The sequence below is a fragment of the Eptatretus burgeri genome, chromosome 12 (assembly GCF_056783735.1).
Source record: "Eptatretus burgeri isolate ZD-2024b chromosome 12, Ebu_testis_v1, whole genome shotgun sequence".
Lineage (NCBI taxonomy): Eukaryota > Metazoa > Chordata > Myxini > Myxiniformes > Myxinidae > Eptatretus > Eptatretus burgeri.
The window spans coordinates 95,302,955-95,315,454 of NC_140972.1; the positions used below are offsets into that span (position 1 = coordinate 95,302,955).

The window sequence follows — 12,500 nt, forward strand, 5'->3', positions numbered from 1 at the left end:
AAGGCAGCGTTCTGGGCCCTGTTATTTTTTTTTAATCAATGATCTCTCTGACTGAAAAATCCTCTTCATCTCTTTGCTGATGACTCCACCCTCTGCTGTACCATCTGCAATCCCTCAGACCGGCAAGCAGCAGCCTCTTCATTCCATGCAGATCTGGATAAAATCATAAGCTGGTCCAACACTTTGAACATGTCTTTCAATCCAGACAGATCTCACACTCTCACGATGTCTCTCCAAAAGGACCGTCTGGAACCCCCCCCCCCCCCCCCCATCAACATTCTCAACAATCCTCTTGAAGAAGTCCTTTCATTCAACCTTCTCGGTCTCACTTTCTGCCATGATCTTTCCTGGGAAAGCCACATTTCCAAAGTGGCCTCCAAAGCCAATTGCCAGCTGGGCATCCTCTGTCATGCAAAGTCCTTCCATGCCACACTTGAGTTCCTGACTAGGTACAAAGCTTTCGTCCACACCATGATGGAGTACTTCTCTCCCCTCTGGGCTGGTGCTCCTGCTCTCACCTTTCTCAGCTCCACGCTGTTTAAATCAAGGCATTTAGGATCATTGGTATCTTCCGCAATGAGGTTGTCTTGAGGTCTCTCATTCTCTTACTGCAGGCAGATCGGTGGTCTTTCTGTCTTCTACTGTCTCCCGTTTGGCCTCACCTCCCCTGCACTTCTGAGATATGTCCTCCCCAATATTTCCACTGGGCACTCAAGGTCCGCCAGCAACCCCGTTCTGGAGAAACTAACAAAATCAAGAAACACTGCTCACTTTCACTCTTTCATTCCTCTTTTTCGCATTTGAACAAACTCCCACACTCTCTTCAACCCCACTCTTCCCTCCAGGTCTTCAAAACAGCTGTTCACCATCTCTTATCTTTACTACCCCCGTTAATCCACCCAAATCCGACCTCCTTCAAATTCCCTGCTTTCCTTCCTGAAAGTCCCTGTCGTGTAAGGACCTGAAAGTCCATCTTGTTTACCCTGTCTATACCGCCCTATCCCTCTCCCTTCCACAGAACTCTTCATGTCTCTGTTCCCCAATGTTTTGTCCTTCCCCTCCCGCCCCTCTTGTCTCCTGCTCCCTTTGTTGTATGTTCTTTTTGTTAGCTCTTATACAAGCCTCGATATTGTGTATGTATATATATATATATATATATATATATATATATATATATATATATATATATATATATATATATATATATATATATATATATATATATATATATATATTTTAAACTTGGCCACAACTTTCATCATCCGTGATGTACTAAAGTTTTTTTCACGGCATTAAATAAATCATTGTCTTAGGGGGTTTGAGCGACTGTTGCTCCTGATCCAGGTGAGCTTCAGGACGCGTAGTCCTATTTTTATTGCCAAAAAATGAACAAACAGGAAAACATGAAGAGGAGGAAACAGTCATGGACCCAAACAAGACCACCACAGAAAGACACAATAACCCAGTGCACAACACGTAGGAAGGAGCTTAACGAGGTGTACACATATTACATCAACAAATAGAGAGTTCATAGAACATGATACCCCATACAGTGTTCAAATTTATTCAGCACTTATATTTTTAGGAAGTAATGTTTTAATAAATCGTTCAAAAATTCAAGGAAGTTTAGCGCTGCTGAAGCAGTCTTATATACACCACCCAATAACACATACAAGTAGAGTACTTTCAGACTCGCTATTCGCCGATTCGCTATTCACGGACCCCGCGTATCCACGGTTGATAAAATGTGACCTATTTCTACATTCACAGCTCCATGCTCCACATATTTTTTATTTATTTATTTATTTCCGTATTCACAGTTTTTAGTAGGATTTTTGATCTTTCCTTATGAATCACGAACCGCTGGGAACCTATCCCCCTTTTTCGCATTGAAACAATGCCCCGATATTTGCTGATTCGGCATTCGTGGCATTTTCCAGGAACATATCCCGCACGAATAGTGGGATCTGATAGTACTGCAATACTGGAGGTTCTTGGAAGGGATAAGAAGGCTATTTGTGTTCCACAGTGTTCAAGTACTGTATACAATTCAATTTAAATAAAATAAAGATTGTAAAAGGTGTATAAATAAATTAATTCTGGGTTTTACTGCCATTGATGCAGTGTCTGTTACACCATCCTATCTAACACATTACATTGGTTCTTCATGCCTATTGTTTGTGTCCTTTATTACATCCTTAAAAACAGTAAGTTTCCTATTTGGAATTATTTTGAATTTTGTTTCCCTGCCAAGCAGACATACAGAGTAATAATATTATCTCACTCCTCTCTGCGCATGTATGATCGGAAAGAATTCAAAGCCAAAGTGACGTTAAACGGCATATTTGTCTTCCTATTTGTGTTCAAAATATAATGTTGCGGTCTTCGCGCCCGCCGGCGTGCGAACGGCCACGTAACTCGAATCGCGGCACGTCGCCCACCGGACGGACAATCCAGTCGTGACCCTCTCGGACTAACGCCGGGAACCAGTCATGGGTGGACCTTTCGGTCTCACCGCGATCGAGCCAATCAGCCCCCGCGTGGGATAGGGTTGCTCGCCAAATTCGAACTACCTAAGTACCCACGCGGAGGGTAGACCGGGCGATCGCACCTCGCCGCAGGTCGACTTCGGACACGGGCCACTTAAGCGACCCGTTCCGTACTATCAGAATAACCCAGCGGTGTTATCGTCGACCTCGACGGTTCGATTAATTATCGGGCGTATTCAGCCCACTACCAACCCTTTACGTGAAGCAAGATGGGGATTCAATGGAGGAAAAGACGAAGCGAAGCGGGAGAACAGTTCAACAATAAAGCACATTTATTCGCGACGAACGGAAAGCACACAAATACAATTCCACCAAATGCACACAAAAAAAGAAAACACAATTCCATTTACACAAAAAGCAAATATAAAAGTGAAAACACAGTGCAGAGCTAATACCGACTACCGAGCACACGGCAACACTTATACAATTCTACTTCACAGACGGCGCCGACAACACATACCCAAAACCAAGGAAAAGAAATACCCTCAAGAATGAGGTAGGCCTGGGGCCGAGACCTGGTCGGGCCTACCCGTCTGGTGATGAGACGCGGAGCGGCGATGGCCCCGCAACCCGCGGGCCTCGTGGACAGTGCCTGGCAGGGGGTGGGAACGGGGCCCCCTTGGTCGCACTATCTCAGCGCGGGGGGAAACAGGAGGGGGGTTGCTGATGCTCGGGGTATAGAGGATCTTTATTATGTGCGACGAGCGTCTCCACCTCGGCCAGGTCGCGCTGCCGGCCTCCCTCGGGCGCGCAGCTCCTTGCACGACGCGAGCACCCTTCGTCCGACTCGCCGCCTCTCCACAGCTCGTCCCCTCCGTTCCGACTCCAACGCACACGACGAGCAGCTCCACCGCCCGCGAAGTCTTGACTCTCTGTTCCGACTCCTTCGCCTCGTTCCGACTCCTTCGCCTCCGTTCTGCTGACTCTTTCGCTCCGACTTTTACGACTCCTTTGACTGACGAACACCGTCCTTTTATCCCCCCGTAACTTCGCCTTTGACCCCCTCCCTTTGACCTTTCACCTCGCTCCCCATTGGCCCGAGAAAAAGTGGGCGTGAAGGCTTTTTGATCCACAAATTTGCATATATCGATCGCCCTGGGGGCGGGCCAATTCGCCCCTCGCTCACCGATTGGACGGCAAAAAGTGGGCGTGTGTCGTTTTTGATCCGTTTTTGAAGCAGAAAATCCGTGATTTTGTACACGCTGTTCAACGTGCGCCCTACACGAGTCCAGCATCGGTGCCCATGAGTGGCGCGAGATGACGGTGATGCGATGGTGGCGAGTTGTGACGGTAAAGGTCGTGGCGGTTGTGGTGAAGCGGCGTTGTGGTTGGTGGTTGTTGTTGTGGTTGTGATGGTGGCGATTGGTCCAAAATAAAGATAGTAAAAGAAAACGGCTATCCTGAAGAGTCGCAGCACGTATAAATGACATGTATTCCCACTAGACAACGGGTTTGGGCCTAACTACACATGCACTTACCGAGATACCTCACCTAAGGGACCTGAATGGTGGTTTGCGAATCTGGTAACCACAACACTACCCCCTTCCCTTTTTACAGACTCGTCCCGAGTCGTCAAATTTTCGTGTGCCATCATGTGTAGTTTTCCCCTAGTACACTTTACCTACGGATCCCTGAGTGCGACATTCATGGTATTCGTGTCCCCAAAATAAATAACCTGAGGGCTGCGTAACTACCTAAACAAACTCACTCACACGGACGACTTAAATAAAATTGCCGGCGCTAAGACATACATGCCGGGGGCGCACTCATATGTACAGTACATCTTACCTTAACTTACAAATCTTACACTAAACCATGGCCCAGGATCACTGAACTCTGCAAAAGAAAAGCAGTTAGCAGGGAGCCAGGCTGCCCACATGCAGTCTCTGACTCAAACAATGCAGGTGACAGGGAACGTGGCTGGCTGCTCACACGCAGTCCAAGGCCTTCCCTTTTGAACTGAACTCAGTGAACCACAACGGTGCATGGGCTGCACAACGCAGTCTCCGTGCCAGCTCAAGTGGCACACGCAATGAGCACAACGAATGGATGCATGAACACAAACACGGTGCACGGGCCGCCACTGCAGGCCCGTGTTGTAGCTGCCAACAGGGCAGTTCTCGCAGCTTGCAAACTGTTGCCTTGCGGATCCTGGCGCACATGGAAATGAACAGGGGGGGGCAAAGCAAAAATTGAACGGGGCTGGTGAACATGGGCAGTGGGCATGGCATGGCAAAGGTGAGCAGGCAAACACAGCCCGCAGAAGAAGGCCGCTGCAGGCAAACACAGCCGGCAGATGAACTGGCCGGCACAGGCCTCGAAGAAAAACAGCCAGCAGATGAACTGGCCGGCACAGGCCTTGAAGAAAAAACAGCCAGCAGATGAACTGGCCGGCACAGGCCTTGTAGCACACAGCTGCCGATGAAGTTGGGCGGCCTCCGCCTTGAAGTAAAACACGGCCAGCCGATGAAGTGGCCAGCCTTTGCCGTTCAGTGGAGGTTGGTGGAGGGAGTGCGGTGGTGCTGGCCACTCGGAAGGCGGGCTCGGACCTACCTACCTGTCTCCCTCCCAACCTATCGCCTTTGCCTGTCACTGTACATACCCACTCCCTTAATTTGTCAAACTCCAATTTAGCCCCAACTTATTTTATTTTTATGTTTACTTCCCCTCTATAAATCGTCCCCTAACCCCCTTTATCGTCTTTGTTCGGCTAACCTATCCTGTCACCTAGCCTACTCCCAACCCCGACGTTCCCTTCCCGGAGGGGAATAAGGGAGAGCTAACGTCCTGTGTCGAGGCCCAACGAAGCCTCAGAATGGCCTCCCCAGAGTTCGGCGATCTTAACACCAAGTGGGTCCAGCGGCCCACAACGACAGCGAGGGGATGGATGGTGCGGAGGGGTACATCTCCTAATCTACCCTAACCATTTAACTGTTAAACTACCCCGGGGCTTTCAACAAGCGCTTCTCGCTTAAACTATTGGTTCTAACAACCCAGATTCCCGTCGCCTGTGTTGGTGTCCTTACAATTTCGGGCCTCGCCCCCCCAATTTTCTCTCCGTGCCCTCACACGGTCTCCTGGCTGGGACTCGTGGCTCCTTTTGGCAGGCACGACCCTCTGCCGATTCTCCCGCTATGGCACCCCCGGGCACTACACTGCCTCCGAGCCTACCAGCTCCCTAACACCGGGGAGTGCCCCCCATGGCACCTCCCCTGAAACGCACACGTGGCAGGCCGGCCTCCCGGGCCCCTTTCCGAGGGTCACCCGTGCCCACTGCACTGCCCACGCGGCTAATGGCGCCCCGGGCCCCCGCACCAAGCAGGCGCACCCGTGCCCACTACTCTATCCCGGCCCCCCATGGGCCCTTGGCCTACCGCGGCCGACTAGCCTGGTGCCCGGGTACCCACTCAGCGATACTCACCTTTCGCAGCCACGCTCCCAAGCCCGTCAACAGGGCTCCTGCACCCCTCCAAATGGGTCTCGAGCCTACTTTCCCACCAACAGCAAAACGACCTCCATTTTTCAATTTGACTAACCCAGCTAACTCACTTTACTCTGACCCCGGGGTCCCTTGGGCGGGAGTCACTCCTCCCCCCAATCACTCATCGCACCATGCATTCCCCATTCACTCCATACACACAGACCCGCTGGCCTCACTCACTCACCAAGCACATGCTTCCACTTCACTCACCAACAACTCTTCAACACACACACCGCTGAACTCTGCCATCCTCCTAACTACATCCCCTAACTAACTCGTGCTCCCACGTCGTCCCTTAAACTAGTAGCACGTTCCTTTTAACACTACGTAGCTAAGCTACGTCCCCTCTACACATCCACAAGTCTGTCACTGTCCTCCAAATAAATCATTTTATTTCCCAACCTAAATCTGGCTACAATCCCTCTAACTAATCCATTCCACGGACTCCATGAGGACTTACCCCTGCCCCATGGAGTCGGTCTAGCTAAGCTAACCCTTCCCCCTAACTAGTTTCCATCCTGTGCCCAGAGTAAGGAGGTCTTCCACCCCTTGCCCAGGAATCCTGTGTACCCGAAAGTGAGGCTTGTTCCTTTTTTTTTTTTTCATGCCCAGCACCTGCGCGGCAACTCAGAGCTCGCGCACTTTGCACCTGCCCGTGACGTCATGCAGCTGCACGTGTTCCTCGTCCCTCCTTGGACGGGACCATCCGGCAGAGATACCCCTCCTGCCGGATTCCAACCCCACGTGCAGCCATGACGTCACCGTGCGCATGGAAAAAAAAAAAACAAAAAAAAAAACACAAGCCACACGTCTCGAGGGGTTCCCCACGCGAACACATGTGCTTTGCCCGTTGGAGCTTAACACGCACGATCGCGTGGAGAACCCGTCCGGTCCAAATCCATTTACCTGCCTAAACTTTGTCCGTCCGCGGGATCGGCAAATCCACCGCGTGCGTTTCCGGACCGGGACTTCACTCTCGCAAGCGAGCACGTGGCGGTCTCGTGCGTTGCACAGCACGAACCGCGTGCTCACTGCTGGGTGAACCCGGCACGGTCCTCGAAACAACCACAGCCGCTACTCGGCTTTCTCTCCTCTGTCGCCGTCGTCGTCTCCATTCAACCCACGCACACCTGCGTGTTACGACACACACAGTCCACACCATTAAGCTCAGACCGGGAGCCGCGGCTGCCTGCTCACACATGCCGGCCGACATCTCCCTCACATCCCGCTCTCTCACACACACGGTCTCCCTTGCATAACCCATACCACTCACACGTGGTGCTCCATTCACTCGTGCCTCACTCACACACGCGGGGGCACTCAACCGCGGTTCCTCATCCACACACGGTGCCTCACCCACACACGCGGGGCACTAACCCGCGGTGCCTCACTCACACACCGTGCCTCATCCACACACGGCGTGCTGGGAAGCACGTACTCCGGCATTTTCCATCGCCACCACACCACTCACACGTGGTGCCTCACTCATACTGGCCGTTTCACTCACACACACGGCCTCTCTCACACACGGTGCCTCATCCACACACGGCGTGCTGGGAAGCACGCACTCCGGCACCATCGCCACCACACCACTCACACACGGGTCGCTTCCACACACGGGGACGCACTCACACCTTGCACCACACACACAGGGACAACCACACTGGGGATTTGTGTCCCCACAAGGGTCTCCGGGGCCTCTACACCCCCCAAGCTCTCCGTGCACCCGTCCACAGCACTCGTCCCCTCAACCTCGCAAAGCACGACCGAACTCACCTGGTCGTGACTCGCCTCAACCGGCTCTACTCCCTCCCCTCGTTCCTGGAGGAGGCCATCCAGGTGCTCGCACCGGGTCCCTACACGCTCCGCGAGCTCAACCCCATTGTCCTCCACTACCTCCGTGTGTGCGTGCGCGTCACTTACCCCGTCTTCATCGTGTAGTCTTCCCTCTATCGTTCCCATCTCCCGTGTCTCTGCCAACTCTTCACCCTTTACCTCCCTTGTCTCAACTATTATTTCTGTTGTCGTCACCTCGTGTCTCGTCTCACACGTTTTGGTCTCCCCATTTAATTTTTTCCCTTTCGGTCATCGTCACGACCCTCGCCCAACACGTTCCACGAATTATTTTTCACCCCGCCTCCACCGCGGGCCTGTCAGCCGTTGCACCCCCCTTCCAGCTCGTTTGTTCCGACACGTGGAGTCGCCATTTTAAGTTCCCTGCTCACGGCCTTCATGCCCGCCTGCAGGCATCGGCCCATGTTCTGCGTCTCACCCCGTAGCTCTTTCATTTCTTCTTTCATGTTTGTTTCCATTCCGTTCATTTTTGTATCCATCTTTTCGTTTATTTGTTGTGTATTCGCATCCATCGTCGTTTTCACTTCATTTGTATTTGTATCCATCTTTTCATCCATTTTTTGTGTATTCGCATCCATCTTTTCGTTCATGCCTTTCATTTCGTTCTTCATATTCGCATCCATTTTTTCGATCATTTTCGCATTCATCTTTTCGTTCATTGCCGCCAGCATGGTGAATAGCTGGGCCATGTTGGATGCACTCAGCTGAGCCGTTTCGGCAAGGGTTGGGGAAGGGTCTTGGTGGAGAGGGGGGGGGGAGGTGTCATACACCGCGGCCGCTGCCGCACCCACCTCGGGCCCTGGGTTCAGTTGGGGCGAGTCCGTGTTCCTGCACAATCAACATTTCCTGCTCGGGGATTCCATCCTGGACCATGGATTCTACACATTCTACATCCATTTCTAATACCCCCGGCTCCCGCTCGCCTTGAGACGCCATCTTGCTTCTCGTGAAGGGTTAATTTGTTCGCTCGTAATTTGGAGGGAATCGGGGGTCGCTTCTCTCACCCCTGGACCGATTCCCGTGAATTTCGCTGGAGACAGGAGAGCCTGTTGTCCCGCTCTCCAATACCAGTGCCGCGAGGAGGGCGATGAATTTGCATCCCACTCCTGACACCAGTGTTGCGGTCTTCGCGCCCGCCGGCGTGCGAACGGCCACGTAACTCGAATCGCGGCACGTCGCCCACCGGACGGACAATCCAGTCGTGACCCTCTCGGACTAACGCCGGGAACCAGTCATGGGTGGACCTTTCGGTCTCACCGCGATCGAGCCAATCAGCCCCCGCGTGGGATAGGGTTGCTCGCCAAATTCGAACTACCTAAGTACCCACGCGGAGGGTAGACCGGGCGATCGCACCTCGCCGCAGGTCGACTTCGGACACGGGCCACTTAAGCGACCCGTTCCGTACTATCAGAATAACCGAGCGGTGTTATCGTCGACCTCGACGGTTCGATTAATTATCGGGCGTATTCAGCCCACTACCAACCCTTTACGTGAAGCAAGATGGGGATTCAATGGAGGAAAAGACGAAGCGAAGCGGGAGAACAGTTCAACAATAAAGCACATTTATTCGCGACGAACGGAAAGCACACAAATACAATTCCACCAAATGCACACAAAAAAGAAAACACAATTCCATTTACACAAAAAGCAAATATAAAAGTGAAAACACAGTGCAGAGCTAATACCGACTACCGAGCACACGGCAACACTTATACAATTCTACTTCACAGACGGCGCCGACAACACATACCCAAAACCAAGGAAAAGAAATACCCTCAAGAATGAGGTAGGCCTGGGGCCGAGACCTGGTCGGGCCTACCCGTCTGGTGATGAGACGCGGAGCGGCGATGGCCCCGCAACCCGCGGGCCTCGTGGACAGTGCCTGGCAGGTCGGTGGGAACGGGGCCCCTTGGTCGCACTATCTCAGCGCGGGGGGGAAACAGGAGGGGGTTGCTGATGCTCGGGGTATAGAGGATCTTTATTATGTGCGACGAGCGTCTCCACCTCGGCCAGGTCGCGCTGCCGGCCTCCCTCGGGCGCGCAGCTCCTTGCACGACGCGAGCACCCTTCGTCCGACTCGCCGCCTCTCCACAGCTCGTCCCCTCCGTTCCGACTCCAACGCACACGACGAGCAGCTCCACCGCCCGCGAAGTCTTGACTCTCTGTTCCGACTCCTTCGCCTCGTTCCGACTCCTTCGCCTCCGTTCTGCTGACTCTTTCGCTCCGACTTTTACGACTCCTTTGACTGACGAACACCGTCCTTTTATCCCCCCCGTAACTTCGCCTTTGACCCCCTCCCTTTGACCTTTCACCTCGCTCCCCATTGGCCCGAGAAAAAGTGGGCGTGAAGGCTTTTTGATCCACAAATTTGCATATATCGATCGCCCTGGGGGCGAGACCAATTCGCCCCTCGCTCACCGATTGGACGGCAAAAAGTGGGCGTGTGTCGTTTTGGATCCGTTTTTGAAGCAGAAAATCCGTGATTTTGTACACGCTGTTCAACGTGCGCCCTACACGAGTCCAGCATCGGTGCCCATGAGTGGCGCGAGATGACGGTGATGCGATGGTGGCGAGTTGCGACGGTAAAGGTCATGGCGGTTGTGGTGAAGCGGCGTTGTGGTTGGTGGTTGTTGTTGTGGTTGTGATGGTGGCGATTGGTCCAAAATAAAGATAGTAAAAGAAAAACGGCTATCCTGAAGAGTCGCAGCACGTATAAATGACATGTATTCCCACTAGACAACGGGTTTGGGCCTAACTACACATGCACTTACCGAGATACCTCACCTAAGGGACCTGAATGGTGGTTTGCGAATCTGGTAACCACAACAATAACATTCAATTTAAAGAAGCTGTTCTTTGACCATAAACTGATAAGACAGACAGACAGACAGACAGACAGACAGACAGACAGACATGCACCAATTGCTTTACCCCGCTTTTCACTTCACTTGCGCAGGGTAAGAACAATTAATAAAAACTTTTAAGCAAGATAATTCAGAGCAGAGAAGATGGTGTCGGACCACGAAGAAACCTGGAACCAGATTTATTTGGTGTCTCCAAATAATACTCTGCACTGACGGTTCTGTCTCAGTTGACATCAGTCGAACACCAAACACGCTCATTGACTTGATTGATTCGTGCTTCGCTTCAGACTTGAGGCCTTAAACCCACAAAATGACCTGTTTATTATTTTGTATGCAGTCTGTGGCTGCTGGTTGTATCATTGTTGGGAGTGCGGCTGTGCTGCTGATGCAGTGCCCCTGTTTGCCGTAAACTGGTACCTATTATTCTGACCTCAGAAGGATGACACGCTGAGTCAACCCACCTGGTGTTATTTAACGAGATGCTGATGCGGTGCCCCCTGTTTACACTAAGCTGGTACTCATTTTGCTGACCTCAGAATTATGACAGGCTGAGTCAATCTACCTGGTGTGATTTTACACCCTGACAGGAGCTCCAACTCGAGACCTGAAGATCTTAGGCCAGCCACCTTAACGGTTAAGCCAACACCAGGCTTCACACAACTTGTAACGGTGATAGCTGCAAACCTTTCATGTTTGGCCTCATGATGTTGTTGGAGAGAGGACCACCATTTTTAAAACTAGCTAACCTTTGCCTTGTTTTACAATTTCACAAAAACAACATGGTAGTGCGATGCTTCAATGTTTGCACAGGCTCGAGTTTGCTTTTGCACATTTTATGTGATTACAAACAGGGGCATTGCTGTCTCGGGAACTTCATATTACATGCATTTTGATGTGTTGTTTGTTGTTAGATGGAGGTTTTTCATAATCATTTGTAAATATTTCTTTATTGTGGAGAATACCATGTGGTGTGTGCAGGTGGTGGTGTTATGGGGTCCGCGGGCCGCCTTGCTGCACTGACTGCTTTGGCCAGCTATCGAGACGAAGCAAGAACCGAACACCACTGCTTGTCGTTTGCCTTTCCCTTAGCACAATTACAATTGAAATTGAGTCAAAAAGGAGGCCTTTTGGCCCAATCAGCCTGTGCTATATCCATACCTCAGCATTCCCACCAACTACACACTCACCCCATTCAGTGAAGTTATCTTTCCAGAATGCCAGTGGTACCACTTGCAGTACACTTGTCGTTATACCAACTGCACCATATTGGCACTGGTTTCGTCAATTCTGAACTGGCTAGAGATTAATCCCAGATTATACATCTCGATGGTGAGCATTCACGCAAACTGAGCTGTCCTGGTGTCCAGACTATGTTGTAATCAAATGTTTAAACACACAGTAAATGGATCCAGGAAGGGAGAGGGAGAAGAGCAAGGGTGGGGAGTACCCCCTTCCCTATTTGTCCAACAAAAGGATGTCTGTATTATACATACTTCAACCTTAACTTAACAGCTGTACCATGATTTTAAAGTGTACTGCGTTGTGCATATTCGACGGCAAGTTTTCAGTTACAGTTTGGCAAATTTCAACAATATTGTGCCAACTTGAGGAACCCCTAAACATCCTCCAATCTGCTTCATATTTGGTGTGCATGTTTCTACTGTCAAATGGAACAAAGGCACACCCAGGGAGCATGAATATTCATACTTTTATTTTTTTACCCCCTATTATGAAGCAACCCAATATACATAT

General features: G+C 51.2%; 1 protein-coding gene across 4 annotated transcripts in view; it reads left to right on the plus strand.

Annotated features, from left to right (window-relative positions):
• LOC147016180 (pyridine nucleotide-disulfide oxidoreductase domain-containing protein 2-like) overlaps nucleotides 1–12,500 on the plus strand; it is a 28,068-nt gene that overhangs the window by 14,609 nt on the left and 959 nt on the right. For 3 of the 4 annotated variants that reach the window (XM_085848958.1, XM_085848960.1, XM_085848961.1), the window contains one exon: nucleotides 11,727–12,500. This exon is cut by the window's right edge and continues 959 nt beyond it. In XM_085848958.1, the coding sequence (XP_085705084.1) occupies nucleotides 11,727–11,947 (221 nt within the window). In that variant the 3' untranslated portion in view covers nucleotides 11,948–12,500. The remainder of the gene's footprint in view (nucleotides 1–11,726) is intronic. The other variant, XM_085848962.1, reaches the window with a different exon arrangement.